Source organism: Dioscorea cayenensis, chromosome 16 (assembly GCF_009730915.1).
Source record: "Dioscorea cayenensis subsp. rotundata cultivar TDr96_F1 chromosome 16, TDr96_F1_v2_PseudoChromosome.rev07_lg8_w22 25.fasta, whole genome shotgun sequence".
In the NCBI taxonomy this organism is placed as follows: Eukaryota; Viridiplantae; Streptophyta; class Magnoliopsida; order Dioscoreales; family Dioscoreaceae; genus Dioscorea; species Dioscorea cayenensis.
This window is the reverse complement of record NC_052486.1, coordinates 12,172,242-12,191,908: the sequence shown is the minus strand read 5'-3', so window position 1 is coordinate 12,191,908 and position 19,667 is coordinate 12,172,242. Positions and strand designations below refer to the sequence as shown.

General features: G+C 32.7%; 2 protein-coding genes across 2 annotated transcripts; one reads left to right on the top strand and one right to left on the bottom strand.

The window, feature by feature from the left end:
- Positions 1-8,906: 8,906 nt before the first annotated feature.
- LOC120278832 (crooked neck-like protein 1) lies at positions 8,907-9,892 on the top strand. The gene has a single exon (XM_039285569.1). The coding sequence runs from the start codon at positions 9,018-9,020 to the stop codon at positions 9,702-9,704; it is 687 nt and encodes a 228-aa protein (XP_039141503.1). The 5' UTR covers positions 8,907-9,017; the 3' UTR covers positions 9,705-9,892.
- Positions 9,893-17,354: 7,462 nt separating this feature from the next.
- On the bottom strand, positions 17,355-18,349 carry LOC120278518. Its single transcript, XM_039285298.1, has 3 exons — positions 18,119-18,349; positions 17,984-18,076; positions 17,355-17,891 (listed from the first exon to the last, which is right to left on the bottom strand). Exons 1-3 carry the CDS (start codon positions 18,347-18,349, stop codon positions 17,355-17,357), a joined length of 861 nt encoding a protein of 286 aa, XP_039141232.1.
- Between the last annotated feature and the right edge of the window lie 1,318 nt (positions 18,350-19,667).

Below are 19,667 nucleotides of genomic sequence, written 5' to 3'. Positions count from 1 at the left end.
ACCGGTTAAGCGGACCGTTGGTCCCAACCCGCCCAGTTTGGGTCGATTTGAGGCCGACCCGTAACCAGTCTGTTGTACAGTAATGACCCGCCTGATCGGGTTGACCTGGTAAACCCGACGGGTTACGGGCCAGCCAAAGGATGACCCAAATCTGGTGATTATTAAATATATAAAATATTTTTAAAATAGTTTTTTATTATAAAATTAAAATTGGCTTTTAATGCCATCGGTGGGATTTTAACTTGAACCAATACAAAATCCCTCCACCCCTTTAACCAATTACTCTACAACTTTTTGTTAACTACAAGTTAAAAATAATTGAATAAAAAGAAACCTAAAACCATATTTTTTCTTAAATTAGTTTAAAAATCATAAATTTAATGATAATTTTAATAAATAAAAAATTGAAACAAATCAAAATAACTTCAACAACGATAAAGGGCTTCCACTTAATTTGCTTTCTTATTAAATTAAACTGCTTAAATATTTTGTTGGGTGTTACTTAAATTGTTTATATATTTTCTTGAGTGGTTGAAATTAGAGTTCATATAATTTTTTTAGTTTATATCAAAATTACCACTCAATTACTAATTTGTCACTACTGATGTTTACCTAAGACTTAGTTTCACTCTCGAACTCTCAAGGACTATTATTTTTATGCTCATGTTGTCAGTGAAGTAGAAGTCACTAGTTTTAAGACTTCATATTTTTATTTTTTATTATTGAATTTAAGCACACTTCTAATCATTTGTAAATCCCCTTCTCCTCCTAGGCAACCTTCCAAATTGTTTTTTTAACATTGTTGTTAAAAAATAAATAAAACTATTTTCATATCGAGTTATTTTTATATAATTTAAAAATAAAAAAATTAATTCTAATAAATTAGATGAAATTGAGACAAGTAAAAAATTCAAAATAATTTTGGGAAAAAGGTCATGCACTAAATTCATTTATCTATCTATATAAACTGTTTGTACATTTTTTTATGTGATAAATATTAGTTCTTTAATTTTTTTATTGGACTTGTCATCTAGTTACTTATTTATATCCATTGAGATCTATTTAAGCTTTATCTTTTGTCTTGAACTTTGAGGTGTTATTATTTTTTATGCTCATTATATTTATCGATAAAAAATCATTAGTTTCATAGTTTGTTGTTTATGTTTCTTGTTATTCAATTAAAGCCACTTGATTCAAGTGGTTACCAGCATTAAAAAAAGTCTCTTGTGCGGTGTGTGGAGTGGTGAGAGTTTTAATCATCGTTGAATAAAAAAACTCACGAGTCATATCGCAGCCCACACTCACGCACCACTTGTCACCCTTTATTTAAAAAAACAACACTAAAGAACACTTTAAATTATTTATATAAATTTATATCAATGAAAATAATTAAGAATTTGTTAAGTCCAACAAGTGTTTATTTATATTAAATGTATGTTTATGCTTTATTGCAAACACAAAATAGATAATTAATGATGTCTAACAATTATGTATATGTATATATATATATATATATATATATATATATATATCTATCTTCTACTACGTAACCAACAAATGTTAGTTTAGCGAGGTTGGAGGTTCACATTAAATTGGGAGAGGTTGCGGTTTAAAGCCTTGCATGTGCAAATTTCAGTTCTCAATTTTTTTTTAAAAAAAAAAAAACAATGCCAACCCTGCGGGTCAACCCGACGGTTCACTAGGTTGGGAAAACCCAACCCGTAACCGGCGCCGCTATAGTGCGGACCGGTTACGGGTTAGCGGCCCGACCCACCGGGTCAGCAGACCCCCTCTAGTTGAACCAAACTGGATCAAAAGATTTTGTATAACAATTGGAATTGGTTCAATGCTGGTTGGTGAAATTGAACATGGTTCAGTGAAATTGAGGTTGGTTCGGGAGGGTTTAGCCAAAATTGAGTTGGTTTAAGTGCAATTGGAGGCTAGTTTGATTATGCAAGGTCAGGTTTGAACCGATTGGAGTGAGTTGACCCAATTAGAGAGTCAGTTATTGGTTTCTTGTATTTTCTTTTGGTTTCTTGTATTTTCTTTTGGGTTCAATTAAGTCATTAGCCTGCATTTTATTTATTTTTATTTTTATTCCGTTTTCTTGTTAGGTGGGGTTCAGGCTTGGGAGAGAGTTCCTGGTCTAGTGAGAAACCCAAGGGAGACCAGGTGAGTTGGTAGTGGCTACTATTTTTAATAATTGGTTAATTGCTATTATTTGAAATAATTATTTAATGGCTACTATTTGGAAATAACTGTTTAATTATTTCATTTTATATTGTTAAAGGTTACTTATCTTAATTTGCAGTTTGTTATGCCATAGTAATTTTATTAGTATATCTGGTATCGTACGATTATACATTGTTTCAATTGTGGAAAATACATGTATATATGTTTTAATTATTATTTTCAGGTATTTATTTTAATGGTTATGTGTACCTTGACTTTGGAATGATTTGTGAAACTATGTGTCCATATTAAAATGATTTTACCGTCAATGCTTGTGGAATTGATTTTCATTCCTGGTATAGGAATGGTGTCCTGGATCTGGACTTTACGGGTATTATGCATGTATTCTTCTATTGACCTTTCACAGGATTTTAATGGTGACTACGGACTTTAGTCCGACACTGCAGTGAGGGCCCTACGGTCCGCCCTAATTGGAGGCGACATGATCAACCCTGAGTTTACCCCTTGTCAAGAGGTGCGTAGAGCCATTGACAGGGTTTAGTTTTGTTGAGAAACCCAGGGTCACCACACGGGGATTTCAATGGCCAACGTCAAGGTTGTGAATACCTTGATGGCTCTCAACCTAGTCACGACAGTGGATAAGTCAGGGAGTGTTTTTAGGCCAATGATTTGAGATTGGTCTTACAGTTCAGTTGTGCAAAAACATGTTATTTTGGATTGTAATGAGGGGGCGAAGCCCAACTGTCTCTCTTAGGAGGACAGTCTCTCACAAAAGCTGTATTTCCTTGGAAAAATTGATTTGATGAAGATTCGTGATGAATTTATGTTTTAAAAGCTCTTTCAAGTTGTATTTTGCCAAAATTCTGGTATTTGGGAAAGATTGGAAATTATTTGAGAAATGTGTTACACTTGCAGGAGCAGGACCCTACTTGATTACATATGCGAGTATAGAGCTAGTCAGGGTAGAGTCCAAGATTGTCGTGGGTCCCTTTTCTTTCTATGTGTTAGTGTCGTGATCTTGTAGCGGTTGTACCCACAAATTTGAGTAATTATGTTTGTTGTATTCGTGTATTTGAACCTGTAGTTTGTTTAAAGGTTGTTAATCGCGTTCTGTAAGTCTGATTTGGTTTTTCAGGGGTGTCAGTTTCTTAGTTAAAATGGATTTTTAACTGATGGGTGCCACATTTACCTCGGTAGAAGGGGTGGGTGTGACAGAATTGATTATAACTTGTAAAGATTTTAGAGCAAGTCCCTCTACACTCTTACATCATATCACATAGCTTATAAAAAATAGTCTCTTATTTTACTACAATTAGCAATATTACATCACATAAAATAGCATAAAAAATTATATATATATATATATGTATATATATATATATATATATTAAAAACAACAACAACAACAACAATAACAACAACAACAACTATACAACCATAATGCCACAAAGACAAACAATCTCATGAATAAGATTGTCTATTATTACAGAGCAATAGATCAAATAGCATACAATGCAAAAGCATGAACATTCTCAAACATACTATAATCAATAGAAAAAGGAAGAAAACACATTCCATTGGTTGTTGACCAGCTAGATGAACCTTGATTAAAGCTGAAAAATTGTCAAGGAAGAACCCCATAACTAGATACAAGTCATTGAAGTAAAAATTACATTAGAGGTACTAAGATTGAATATTAATTGCCAAGAAAGAAACCCATAATAGCATAATACCTCACATGAATACAGTTGTACATTAGTTTTTGCTCTTTCACTTGATATATCCTCAAAAAGGTCTACTTTGAATCCACAAGTCCACTTTGAATCATTATATGGCTTAGCTGACAAGGTCATATTAAAGCACTTTATTGGCATGTCTAAGTCCTCAACCATTAACAATTTAAAATCAACCAAGCAAAAATAGACCCAATGCAGGGGAAAAACAAACAAAATGTAAGTCTTGCAATCAACCTAAAACAAAAAATGCCGACCATCTAAATAATAGGTTGCAATGGTGGCATACATATGCCTCTTGATAGCTTTACCCCTCTTGGTAGCTAGTAGATGAAAACAAAAACCAAAATCAGGCTGGAAAAAAATTGAATGCATGGAAACATGGATATAATTCACACCCAAAACATTAAGGGATTGATAAAGGAAAACAACCTAAAAGACATGATATCCCAATCATGGAACATCATATACCTAGGCAAGCAAAAATTATAAAGTGAATGCATGAAACATCATAATGATCAATAACCAAAACATCAAACATGACAACATTAGCATAAAGGGAAATATATTTTGTATAAAATAACAAAAAACTGTGAATATCAGAGATTATATCACACCCTCAAGATACTCAATGAAATGGGCTATGATCTAGCTACAATAGAAAGGCAACATTTGCCCAACTTATTGCTCTACCAGTAAAGCAATTTGCATTGAGGTTATACCATTGGACCATGCCTCAGTGTTGTGCTTTTCTTGCAACATTCTTGTACTCATCATTCCCATTCCATCCCTACCTGACATAAAGCAAGAGATCGTACAAATGTATATCAGTGATGAAATCACACAAAGGCATAATAAGTAAAGCAGAGCAGAGTAGCCAAATCCACATACATTACACATTGAACATGCAGTCCACTCATCGAGGTTTGGCTTTCTCTTTCTATTATGTCCTCTATTATGTGTTCTCTCGAGACTCCTTTCTCACAATTTGAAAGAAAAATCTTCTCAGCTCTATCATTCCCTTCAACCTTCTCCTATACCTAATTAGATCATATCAACTAAGAAATAAACTAGCCTTTCAAAAAAAATCAATAAGGAAGAGAGGGGTTCCCTCTAGATTAGGGAACTAATAATCTCTAGACCCGAAGTCCAACTACAAATAAAACATGCGTGAAATGCATATGCAAAATAATGCAAATGCAACATAAAACCAAGCATGCAGATATAGTATTATGCTAGATCCACATAATAGTTAACATCAAAATATGAAGTAATACATGAAATGCATAAAATAGTCTAGTCCTGCATCTGCAAGTAGACATCAAGAATGGCAGGGATCATTCACTTCATCCAGGAAAGGAACTTCTAGATCCAAAGTTTTCTTAGGGCCATATTTTTCATGATTTAGCCCCTTACTTCACCTTCACGCAACAATAGATGATCAAATACATCAACGAGCACATCCTCCATAAACCCTCCGCATCCATGACCTTCTCATACAAGATTTTTGTGAAATGTGTTGGGTACTTGATTGTGGCGGCCATGTCACCAACAACGGTTATGAGATCACTCACCATCGATGGGCTTTTTTGTTGCCATGTTGGGATTTTGTGGCCTCTGAGATGATGGCGTGGGCGGCTTGCTTGAAATTGGTGGGGTAGGGTTGGAATCACCATCTTCACGCTCATTGGTTCAGGTTGTCTTGATTCATCATTATCATTGTTGTTGTCATCATTTTCAGATCTATCCTCGAATTCTAAAAATAATGAGGTGATGTATGAGCCCGTAGCATTGTCCTTCCCGCATATTATCCTAAGACCCTCGCAGTTCTCTATTGGTCTATCGATGAAAAGTTGCACAACCAAGTGTACCTACATCACAAAAGATATTAGTCAATGTGACATGCATAACACCCCACTGCATGTGGACTAACTAATTAAAATATAAATTTACCTCGACGTATGTAAGTGCTACAGCTAGATCGAGCATGATCATTTTTGTTATGTCATCCCAATTGGCACCACTAAGGTCTTTTGCCTTTTTAATTTCAGTATAACTGGCCTTAAAGGTTCAGTATTTGCTCTCCACATTTTCAGGTCTGAAATTTGTCTTGAATCTGGTGTTTACAACAATAGTAACGAAAGCAAACACAACTCACTTAAATGATTTATGATATTTGATGATTTTTTGAGTTTCGTCCAAAAGAAGTGGAATCAAGAAGTTATCAAACTCAAGCTTCCATTGCTTGCTTGGGTGCCATGCTTGTTTCCAACAAACTTTGAGCAAGAGCCATCACTTGTGCGTTCATGGCCATTAATTTAGCTTAGATTCTAATAAATGAATAAACCATAGAAAGTTGAGGCAATGTAAAACCTAAAAGTAGAACAAACAAAATTGTGGGAGAAAAAACAAATGTAATAAAAGTAAAGAGTCAACTAGTGTAATGGTTAGACAAATAAAAATTGGAAAGTACAAATTTAGAAACACAAATGTGATAAAATATAAAAGCTTCAAACAATGGAAAATGGAAAATGTATGTAACAAAATGGGAAAAAATGTTTAGGAATTACTGAAAATAGCTTCAAGGTATAAGAAATAAAAATTCAACTACAGCAATGTTCAAAAAGTACAAATAAAAGCTTCAAACCATGGAAAGTGTATGTAATACAAATGCAAACAAGATATTATAAAAGACAAAATATAACTTCAAAGCAAAAACCAATAAACATTCAGCTAGTCTAATGTGCAGAACACACAAATAAAAGATTCAAACCATGCAAAGTGCATGTAATAGAAATGCAAACAAGTGTTCAAAAAAGACCGAACATAGAGTTCAAAAAACAGAATGGGTCAATTAATGCAAAGATCAGAGAAAACCACTACATCGGGCCGGCATATCATTGGCTATCTTATCCCACATATCAGAAAACAGAATGGACCAATATTTCTTGTTGTTGTGTACTTCCTAAATTCAATATCTTATCCTTCGGGTTGACACTTGCGATTAGGTATGGATAATCTAACACACTAGCACTAACTTTACCTAGGTCCTGAATAGGAAAGAAGGATGCGAGGTCAAAATATTGAAATAATTTTTTAGCACAGTGAATGCTCACTCAACCCTTGAAATCAACATCAAGTGTCTTAGACTAAAGAGTTCCTTCGGGTTTGTTAAAGGTCTTCCACTATGTCTCTTCAAGTGGTATCTAACGCCTCTATATGGAACTATAAACCCATTCATAGTGGTATAGCCAGCGTCTATATGGTATTATTTCCCTACAACAAGAGGTCAATGGTCAATTAGGATTGCTAGGATGTTATATATGAGGTGGAATTTATTTTTCCAGCCTTCTATTATCTTGAGGCCTTTGGGTTGTGGTCGAGATATCACATCTATTAACACAGTAAAATCATTTGCCCATCCTTCCCAACCAGCTAGCACATAAGGCAATTTCAAATCAGGGTTCACCACTACAAGAAATACAGGAATAGGCAACGGAAATATTGCTACGGATTTGTTTCGTTGCTATTTGTAAACATTAGCGACGGAATTAGCATCGGATTACCGACGAAATAAAACTTTAGAAGTTCAACTTGTTTTTATTACATTACCATCGGAATTGTATAATATAGCAACGGAAGTGTGATTAATAGCAACGGAAATGTAGCAACAAAATAAGCCCGTTGCTATTCCGTTGCTAGAGCTTACGCGCCCTAATTTTTCCGCCTATTTCCGTTGCTAATAAATTGCTACGGATTGATTCCGTCGCTATTTGTAAGTATTGGAAACGGAATCAGCATTAGATTACCGACGGAATAAAGCTTCAGAAGTTCAACTTATTTCTATTACATTACCGACGGAATTTTAAAATATTGCGACGGAATTTAGATTAATAGCAACGGAATAAGTCCGTATCTATTCCAAACTTATATATATATATATATATATATATATATATTTATTAATATTTGTAATTTATATATTATTCATTAATACATTTTCACTTTTTAATAATGTGTGATTATCCAATATATATATATATATATATAAAAATGAAAAGGAAGAAAAAAAACTTAAGTCTCAAATTGAGTTTGTTTTTCTATATAATAATAAAAATAAGAATAAACCTTAATTCTTTGGATTTTTTTCAAACAATAATTAATTTCAAGGAAAGAAAGGAATAAATAAAGGGTCACAAAGAGAGAGGGAATGAAAGGTTTGATTGGGTTTATCCTTTTTTGTTAAAAAAAAATTATATATATATATAAATATAAATATATATATATATTTCTTAAAAGAATAAATATTTAATAAACTTTAAAATTAATAATAAATAAGTAATAAACAGTATATTTCAATCTCTAGTGGAGTTGATGATATAAATATATTAAAAAAATATTAATTTCATATTAATGTATGCCCTGATGTAATTTGTTTATTTTTTATAAAAAATAATATTAATTAATTAATATATTTGTTTGATTGTACATGATTTGTTTGCTTGAGGGGCCTACATCGGGGACTCCAAAGAAGGAGAGTGGAGACACATAAAGAAAATTCTATATTGATTCCACTGTACTACTCTACATTAATTTGGCCCTGACTATTATTTTTTTTGCACATTTGTGTGGGCTCATTATGTTTTACGAATTATTTTTATTTTTTTAATCTACTTGAATTTTTAAATAAAAAAGAAAAAAAAAACAAAAACAAAAACAGAACAAAACTTGCTCAAGTTTGCATGCATGCACTTACGAAAACAAACAATTAATTTATGTTTAAACACTAAAATTTTTCAATAAAAATAATAACAAATCAGTTAATAAAAAAAAACAAAGTTATTATAAAATGGAAAGTTAATTTAAAATTAAACTTCACAATTAATCGAAACAAATTAATTTCATAAAATATAAAAATAATTAATTAAAACCCAAATAGGTTTAGGACTTGAACATTTATTTTTTCTTTATTTTGATATATTTACATAAATCCCCTTCCAATCTTCCCAAAGCCCTAATTCCCCAATCCCTAATTTCCCTCCCATCTTCTTCACCTCAAATCCGACCTCCGAGGGGAGAGAAGGGACAACAATGGCGGCAAGGGAGCCTGACCCCAACCTTGGCTTCCTCACCAAGAGGGACACAGAGGTCAAGCTTCCCCGTCCCACGCAGGTGAAGAACAAGACGCCGGCGCCCATCCAGATCACCGCCGAGCAGATCCTCCGGGAGGCTCGCGAGCGCCAGGAACCCGACATACGGCCGCCCAAGCAGAAGATCACTGACCATACAGAGCTCTCCGACTACCGCCTCCGCCGCCGCAAGGAGTTTGAGGACCTCATCCGCCGCGTCCGCTGGAATACCTCCGTCTGGGTCAAGTATGCCTCATGGGAGGAAACGCAGCAGGACTTGGCCCGCACTCGCTCCGTCTGGGAGCGTGCCCTTGAGGTCGATTATCGAAATCACACCCTCTGGCTCAAGTATGCGGAGTTTGAGATGAGGAATCGCTGCGTCAACCACGCACGCAATGTCTGGGATCGCGCCGTCACTCTCCTTCCCCGCGTTGATCAACTTTGGTACAAGTATATACATATGGAGGAGATGCTCCGGAACATTGCTGGTGCCCGCCAGGTGTTCGAGCGATGGATGGACTGGCAGCCTGACATGCAAGGGTGGCTCTCCTACATCAAGTTTGAGCTCCGGTATGGAGTGGGCGTTCTGATCTCCGGCGAGATGCAACACCGACGAGCGCTTCCCCGTTGGTACCATGCCTTCCTTTAGTCCTTTTATCACCACATGAAAGAAATCTATTTTGATTTTCATGTATAGTTGCGTTTAATATTTTTATTTTCTAATTCAAGAAGTTCATCAAAGTGTTGTGTGCCATTTGTAGATTTACTGAGTTTTTTATTAGATTTTCCCAGTGGACGGTGCCAAATCTATAAAATCTATAAGTTTGTTTTCTGGTACATTGAATGAGCAGAGATGCCACTTGTGTGGGGGTGAAGCTAGCTTAACTTCTCATGCAAGTTGTCATTTCTATTTATGTTCTCTTTGGTATCCATGATCCATCTGAAAATATTAGTTGTCACATGAAAAAGAATCATATTGAGTCAAACAGAAGAGTTTGCATCAGAGGAGATAAATCGGGTGGAAAATTTTGTATAATCTTTTCTTAGTGAGAAATTTTTGAGTCATACTTTGAGTTTGTTAGTTTCAGGGGGTTAAAATGAGTTGTGCTTTCAATTGCAAAGTTTAAATCATCAATGGTCTTAATGTAGGTATGCTAAGTTGTAAAAGTTTTGCCTAAGCTTCACTATTTCCTTGTGTATCTTAACAGAAGACCATAGAGCTTTATTGGTGCTACTTTTGAAATGTTCTTGTTTTATCATTTATTTGATGGTTGTTTAGTTTCATGTAAAACAGTAATTATGTCTTTCATTGTTATGTTAATAACTTTACTTTCTCTTGAAATTGTTTTAGTTATAATTTTTAACAAACATCATTAATTAATAAGTTAAAGTTGAATAAGATGGAATTTTGTTCCAATCAACATTCAAACTTTATTTGGTACCTGAACTATATAACACCATATTATAGTTGTATAAAATTAAGATTAGTAATAAACATTAACTTTGTAGACTTTTGAAACCATGTGGGTGAGTGTTTATATGAACTTGAGTTTTCCAGACAAAAACATATGAAGAAATAGAACAGGTATAGAATTTATAGATCTAACTGCAAAGTCAGGAAGCGCGCCGCTACTAAATTACAGCTCTTAATAGCAATGTATGATTGTTAGATGATAAATTATATATAATTCACAAGTAAAACCAAGAAGAATGTAAAGTAAACATAAGTAGAATTGTACTAGTATTGAGATTGATGTTCCTCTTATACTATAGAGTATCATCACTGCTAAATTGTAGCTATTACAGCAGTATATGATAATTTGACTATACATAAATTGAATCAACAAGAATGTACAATTAATAGATCTATGAAGAATCGAAATTGATGTAATTATAAAGAGCATGATGTACTGAACCAAGTGGATGAAAATATGATATGAATGCTAAATTATAGATCTAATATGATTACCAGGTCTCAATGCGGAATCTTCATGTATTTTTTTCTGTTACCTTGTTTAGTTAACTTGTACAGGCAGGTCAGAGCCAATATTAAAATTTTCACAAACATTCAAATTGATGCTGTGAAATTTTACTAAATTTTCAAATTAGATTGATTTGAAGAAACTTACTAATATACATTGCATGCATATCCAATTATATATATATATTTATATTTATAGATATATTTGTGTTTCTTAATTTTATTAAGATTATCTGTTTGTAGATAAACACATAAAAGAATTGGATTTGTTTTTCTATTTCATAGGGTATAAGTTAATTGTATTTTTGTATTTTTGGTATGATTGAAATGATGGATTATGGATACTTGATCAGATATTTTTTTTGTGAATCATTTGTATTATTTGTATTTGTATGGGTAATTTTTTTATTTGTGCAATAAATTGTGCAGGTTGTGTGAAAAACAAATTTAGTAGCTAATAGTTATGATAATTAATAACAAAGAATAGTGACGGATATTCCTTTGCAAAATAACAAATGATAATGGAAATTCTGTTGTAAATAAAAAATAGCATCAGAAATTCTGTTGCTAATACATATATTGCAATTGTATAAGAAAACAACAACCAAAATTCCGTTGCTACGAAAACTAGCAACGAAAAAAAAGAAAAATCCGTTGCTAAGAAAAAACAACAACTGTAATTCCGTTGCTACAAGAAAATTAACAATGGAAAAACTTCCGTTGCTAATAAGAAAAATAACCACCGAACTTCCGTTGCTACAAGGGAAATAGTAACGGAACAAAAATGAATTCCGTTGCTAATAAGAAAATAACAACCAAAATTCCGTTGCTACAAAAACAATTGCAACGGAAATATAATGAATTTTGTAGTTAATGAGGGCATAGCAACGGATTTCATTAGAAATAAGATAATAGCGACGGATATTCCCTTGCTAAAATAAGAAAAATATTGTTGCTAAACTAAAATTTTCGGTAGCTATAACAATAATTGTAACGGAATAGTCCGTTGTTAGGTAACACTAGCGACGGAAATATAGCAACGGAATTTTTGTGAACCATAAAAGAATGAATATTTTATTATTTTAATAACAACGGAGTTCTTGTGTTTGGCAACGGAATTATCCGTCGGAACAACATAAGAAATAACGACGGAATTTTATCATACCGACGGAATTTGAATAGCGACTTGAGAATAGCCGTCGGAATGATTCCGTTGCTAAATATTTATAGCAACGGAAATGTAGTTCTTAGCGACGGAAAAATCCGTTGCCTATTCCTGTATTTCTTGTAGTGCACCACTACAAGCACATTCTGGGTTAGACCTTTCCAACCTCAGAACCTCGATAATCTTGAGGGACAGTTGTATTGATGTGTGTTCCATCCAACAACCCTATAAAATCCTACATGACAAATATGAGTGAAGGAGTTGCCATGAAATGCTCCATGAATTTGATTAAGATGTTTGTTTACTAAAACATGGGCTTACTTTGGGAAAAAGGCACCAATTAGGGCTAATACATACTTGGAATAAGTCCTAAAAAAACTATAAATAAGATAGTCTTGAATTTTACATCCTACTCTCTCTTCTTCTTTTTTTCTTTTTTTTTTTCTTCTGCACTGAATGATTAACAACATTGATCATTTACTCTAGGCACAAACGGTTTCATAAAAATCTTATCTATAATTTAGAAATTAGTGAAAGTGAATTAGGCCTAGCCAATGCACCATTAATGTGGAAATCAAACTTCTCATAGGCAATGCACTAGTAAGGATGGCAATTTTCTTTGGTTTAATATGTAATCAATTTATCTAAACCCCTATTATGACCTATTTAAAAAAACCAATTTAAGGTTTGAGATATATTTGGAATTTAAAACTAAAATTCAAAAGGAGTTTGGAACAAATTTTGGACATGACCTTGGGTATCTGAAACCTGTGTGTACATTTAATAAGTATTCAACTTAAAACTTGTGAAACCAGAATCCTAAAATCAAATAACATATGTACATATATAAAACATTAGAATGCATACTCAAGTACAATTACTATTTTAAAATCTTTAACCAAATTAATCTATTAGCCTAAATTAAACAACTTCCAACTTTTAATTTTTATATTATTTTTGGAAAATTTTAATCATAATTTTCATAATCAACCCCAAAAAGTAAAAATAATATTCTCAGCCATCTTTTCTTTTCGGTTTAAGAAGATCAATTTATAAATTTACTATAACCTATTATTCAAATTGAGTATGGATTAAATTTCTAAAGTTATATTGTTTTAGGTGGGTTTAGTGGCTTTAGGGCATGGTGGGTTTAGGAATATATGGATCTTTGGCGTGTTTGGTGTTGGCTTGAATGAAAAAATTTTAAATAAGTTTGAACTTAGGAATTGTGTTTTTGACAAGTAGCTTTGATATTGCCATCCCTAGCCAACTCTCAAGGCTGACCTTGGTGCAAATAGAGCCCTAAGCAAAATTATAAAATGTTTAAAATAATTTTATTGAATAATAAATTATATAATAAAAATAAAAAAAATAGATCATAAATATATAAGATAAAGTAAAGTTTTACATTAAAAAATTAAGATTTTCACCAATATTGATTAACTTGACAAAATAAAATAATAATAGTAAATTAATTAATTAATATTTTAAATATAAAATTTTTAGGAAAATCATGAATTGTGGGGGCCTAAAGAAATCAAGTGTCAAATAATTTAATAACATAATATTGTCGTAAATTTATTAAATAACATAAGTTTTATATTTTGAAAATAAATACTTAAGATTTTTTAACAATATGGTAAAACAACAATAATAAATGAAAATTTAAATACTCCTTCTACTACTCTTTATTTGTGACTTTCTAGAACACTTTTGAATTTCTTTTTATTTACCCTTTAAAAAAAACAAAAGAGTATTATTTTTTTTTAAATTTTTCTTTGACCACTACTTTCTTTGATTATGATAAAAGAATTAGATGCATGTCATAACAAATTTTGGTGGGAATGAATGTTCAAATTTTCATATTGAAATTTTTTTTTCAGATTTTAAATTTATGGAATGAGGCTAATTTTTTTATTTTTGAATGAAAGTATTTTTGGTTTCTACAAACAAAAATTTAGTGAGAATAAATATTCACATTTTCATATTCAATTTTTTTTTCAGATTTAAAAACTACCTAAGAGGAGAATATTTTTTATTTTTTGATTTTTTTAATTTCTAAAATAAATTTTGGTGAGAATAAATGTTCAAATTTAGATTGAATTTATTTTCACATTTTAAAAATTATGAGAGGGAAAATTTCATGATTTTTTTATTGAAAGTATAATCTTTGACTTTTTACTTTCAAAAAGATTTTGGTGGAAATGAATGTTCAAATTTTTAAATTGAATTTTTTTCATATTTTAAAAATTTTAATACAAGGCAGCATTTTTTTATTTTCTGATTAAATATATATGGTCTTTTTTATTTTTAAAAAAAAATTTGGTGAGAATGAATGCTCAACATTTCAAAATGAATTTATTTTCAGATTTAAAAAATTATGGAAGGAGGGAATATCGTTTTAGAAAAGAAGCATGCATCATATTTACTACTTTATCTCACATCAATTATGGAAAAAAATAGTAAAATACTGCATTTAAGAATAAAAAATAAATAAATTTAATGGGATAATAAAGTGAAGGGTAATTTTGAAATATTAAGTGATATTTTGACAAAATTAAAACATGTAAACCTCTTAATTCATATGAAATAGTTAAAAATAACAATTAAATTTTAGTAACAAAAAAATATAAGTTTTTTAAAAAAATCATGAATTGTAAGACCCGAACAAATCATGAGCCCTGGACACATGCTTTATAGTAGCCTATGTCTAGAGCTGCCCTCGCAAGCTCAAATATTGCCATCCCTGGCTGGAAGGAGTTCCAATGACTCCACCATGAACTTCTCTCCCTATCACTAGAATCTACCATACTAAGGGCCTGTTTGGTTAGGAAGTAAATGGTCGAAGTGATGGAAGTCTAAAAACACCACTTCAGTGGAAATGTGGAATTCAGTTGGATGTCTCTACTTCCATGTGTTTGGTTGAGATGGAAATTGTGACATCATGAACCACTTTATGTGTTTGGATGATGGAAGTGAAAACCTGGAAAATGTGACTTCAGTAGTTCTTTGTGTTTGGTAATACCGAAGTGGGGTTATAATCACTATTTCGGGTAGGGGGTGAGGTTACCCTATTTTTGTTAAATTGGTTATTATAAATGCTTTTAAAATATAATGTTGTTTTAGGTTTTTTTTATGTTAATTACTTTTATTTACCACACATTATAATTTTAATAGTTGATTTACATAAATTGGTTTAATTCTAATTTTACAAGTTTTAATTGAGTTATTTTTGTTTTATTTTGCAAAAATCAGCCCGTAAATTACAAATTAATTTGAAATGGTTAATCAATAAATTGATTTAATTCTAATTTTCCAACTTTTAATTGAATTATATTTTTAGACTTGTAAAAACCCAACCGTAAATTACAACTTAAATGGTTCACCAATATTTACAATAAATTGGTTTAATTTTAATTTAACAAATTTATTTTATTTATTAAAAGTTTTTTTGGACAATTTCATATTGGAAAGGGTTTTTTTTTGTATATTCATCATGCCCGAGTGGGTATCTGTTTGTATGTTTTCTTTACCCTTAAATTTGTTATGTTTTTTCTGTAATATTCTTTTGTTAACATATTAAGGGAAAAAAGTTATGATGTGAAAAACAAATTTTGTTATCACCTATTGTGCAATATAATTGTATACAAGTAAACATCAACAAAACAAAAATTATATTATAATCAAACATCAAATTTCCCTGGCCAGTATGCAAATATACAATTTATATTATAATCAGACATCAACTTTCCTTAGGCAACATCAACAACAAAAATTACATCATTTTAATAACATTGGAACCAATAATCCGTGATCAACATTGACCATCATTGTACATTCCAAATGATTTTGTGCATCCTCAAACAAGCCTGTTCTACATAGACCATCAACCAAAATAGAGTGTGTGTACTCATTAGACTCTAGAGCTGCTTCCTCCATTTCATTAATACATGGAATGTAGTTCTCAGATTTCCTTCCTTGCAGTACATGCCGAGCCCAATCCCATTCTTAAGCATTCCATCTGTGTGTGAGTCAGCGTCAAAACAACATAAGGATCACTACTCAACATATCTCTGATAGCTATTTCTACCAAAACACAAAGTGCCAAAGTTGAGGGAAATAGGAGGCTAACTGCATTTGCTGGACTATTGAAGGAAGAACTGCTATGTTTTTCCTTTCCAGAATCAATTGAAAGCCTTACAGAGCCCATTAATGCTTGTGTATATAGGTCACTACCTCTGCAGGAAAACCAGTATAAGATCAAATATTATCAAGTATAAGATCAATAGAATAGCATAGCAATTTCCAATAATATGTAAAAATATACTTACAGTTCTGAGTAGTACTGAACCAAAACAATTCATATTTGCTTGGCATGGCTCAGGTAGTAGCAATAGTGACAATTAAGCACATTCATCGGTGCATGTTCTATTTGTAAAACCAACCGAAGGGACCAAAAACTATTCAAGTTGGCTGCAATGGTGGCACACTATGCCTCCTAATTGCCTCGCCACACTTGTACAAATCGGGTAAAAACAAAAACCTATTGAGTAATCGATGAAAGCATTAAAATACAAATAGTTCAGAAACATCAACAAATATGAACCTGAGAGACATCTTTTAAAAATAACCTGTATACATTCAAACAAGTGAAACAATGCATAAGAACACCAACTTAATGCTACCTTGACACTTAAGCCAACTAGATACGCAATGGCTGCAAAAGATTGGCATCGAAGTGCCCCTCATTTTGCCCCGCCAATGCTCTAATTTTGACTTTCGTGTCATATTATAGAACTATGCCTCAGTACATTGCCACAAATTGCCTCTCATCATTTCCAACCTATCATAATCTGAATTCCGACAAAAAATTGAAAGTGATGTTAGTGACAAACAGACATATATCCAAACCATACAGAGCAACATAAAGATAAGTAGGTTCAAACAAACATACACATGTCAATAAGTTCATGAGAGACAAATGCAGATAACAAAACATGAAATGCATGAATTGGTTCTACCATAGCAAGGTGTCCCATACTAGGTCCACCCAAAACAAAACATGAAGCAGTCATGATGCATGAAATGTAGGAACAAGCAATAAAATAAGACATGTGAAGAGAAGGAGTTAAGCATGCATGACAGGTGCTAATTCAATCCATCCTAGATAGGTATTTTTCAATGCAATCCTTCCTGAGTTCCATATCCTTGACCATGAAACCTCTGGCCTCAACTTCACGAAGCTGCAGATAGTAAAAGGCATCAACAAGTTTTTTCTTATGAAAACCATCTACCTCCATAACCTTTGCATACAAGGTCTCTGACCAGTGGGTAGGGTTCTTAATGGCAGATGCCATTTCTCCCACCATAATAATGAGATCACCCATCATTGAAGGGTTCTTCGATCCCCTGCTTGAGCGTTGTGACCTTGGAGTAGAGGATGTGGCAGGGCTGCTAACAACTGGTGGGGCAGAGTTTGCATCAGCATCAGCATCATCATCACTTGGCTGATCTACTGGGGATTCATCAAAGTTGTCCATGTTATTGCCTCCATGGTCTGATTTATCCCCGAAGTCATCAAACATAGAAGTTGCATACGAGCCCGTTGCATTATCCTCACCACATATAAGCCTTAGTTCTTCATAATGTTCAATTGGTTTGTTTATAACAGGCTTAGTTGCTGGGTGAGCCTATATTACAGTTTCATTAATAAGAAACTAAACATGTTCTTATGGATGCCAACGTTGTGCTAGTTATTATGATGCAACAAAAACCATCTCACCTCAACGTAAGCTAAAGCAACTAGGGGGTCAAGGGTGATGGTCTTCGTGGCATCATCCCAACCTGCACCACTGAGATCTCTCACCTTTTTTATCTAAGCGTATCGGGATTTCAATGTTCGATAATGGTTTTCAACGTTCTTAGCATTGAACTCAGTCTTGAATCTAGAATTGACGGCAACAGCAACAAAGGCAAATCCTGCTCTTTCAAATAATTTGTCACATTTCAACCCTTTTCTAACTTGGTCAACAAGAAGTGGAATCAAAAACCTGTCGAACTCAGCCTTCCATCTTTTATTTGGAGTCCTACGCTTGCTGCCAGATGCCCTCGACGAGGATTTCTTAGCTATACGGTCGAGGCCCTCCATAAGCCCTGGAATTCTATTGGATAAAATCATATTTATGTAAGTTAGTTTCATCTCTTCTTATGGAAACTACAACAGTTGCATAATCATATCCATAAGGTTCAACATTGATAGAAAACAAAATACAAGACTCTAAAATCATCACAGAAAACATGAAGATGTGCAGCAATTTCAATAGACAATTCGCAAACATAATTTACAACAACATAGAAAAGGTAAACCAAGTTTAGACAAGTAACTATAATCCGCAAACATAACATGTAACTATAATCCTAAAAGCATGCTCATGTTCATATAGCCATTTATATCTATCAATGTATTTACTATAACATGCCAATATAGAAACCATACAACCACATAACACATACAAACTGAGTAGCAAGTGCTTCAAGTAAATTGGAAACCAGTAGACCATGCATTTATTCATTTCTGAAATAATCATGCAATTATGATGTAAATCCTTGAATTCTATACAAAAAAAAAATTATAAGTAACCATGCATTTATTCATTTATGAAATAAGCATGCATTTATGAAATAAACAATGAAAAACATGTGATATGTGCATTTTCAACAACACATAGCATATAATAAATAACATGCCTTAAACATAAACAATGAAAAACATGTGCATTTTCAACAACACATAGCATATAATAAATAACATGCCTTAAACATAAACAATGAAAAACATGTTTCATTTCAACAGCGCATAGCATATAATAAATAACATGCCTTAAACAACAATTTTAATAAAGATAAAACCCATGTAGGACAAGTGAATCAAGGATGTAGGGAAAGACATAGAGTTACAAGTAATGAGCAGTACATACGAAAAATAAGTCATGCAATAAACAAGTATGCAACGATAACTCAACAAAAGTGTGAGTACTAATTTCACACAAAGCCGTTGTATCGAGTCCACATGTCATTTGCGATTTTATCTCTAAGTTCAACCCATTGTCAATTTTCTTCACGCTGTTCTCGTTGCGATCGGGGCTGCGATGCCATGATTTGGTCGTCAAGGTGTGTGATTCCTTCATGCAAGAGCATGTCGTTTGGGTCTACACCTGCTGTGTAGTTATGCAATATGCAACATGTAAGAACTAAGTTAACCTGTATCATGAATGGGAAGAAAGGATGTGATGTTAGAATTTTGACACTATTCTTCAAGATTGCAAAAGCGTGCTCCACTCAAGACCGCAACATTGAGTGTCTAAGGTTGAACAATTCCTTCGGGTTTGTTAGTGGCCTTCCACTATACTCTTTTAAATGGTACCTAACACCTCGATAAGGTGCTATGAACCCTTGCATAGTGGTAT

Bases quoted from the DNA above. Each gene is read 5' to 3' on its own strand.
- LOC120278832 (XM_039285569.1), top strand. From the start codon at position 9,018: ATGGCGGCAAGGGAGCCTGACCCCAACCTTGGCTTCCTCACCAAGAGG.
- LOC120278518 (XM_039285298.1), bottom strand. From the start codon at position 18,349: ATGGAGGGCCTCGACCGTATAGCTAAGAAATCCTCGTCGAGGGCATCT. The intron at 18,077-18,118 runs GTTGAAAACCAT...CGATACGCTTAG, and splicing joins CTGAGTTCAATGCTAAGAAC to ATAAAAAAGGTGAGAGATCT. The intron at 17,892-17,983 runs GTGAGATGGTTT...ACTGTAATATAG, and splicing joins TTGCTTTAGCTTACGTTGAG to GCTCACCCAGCAACTAAGCC.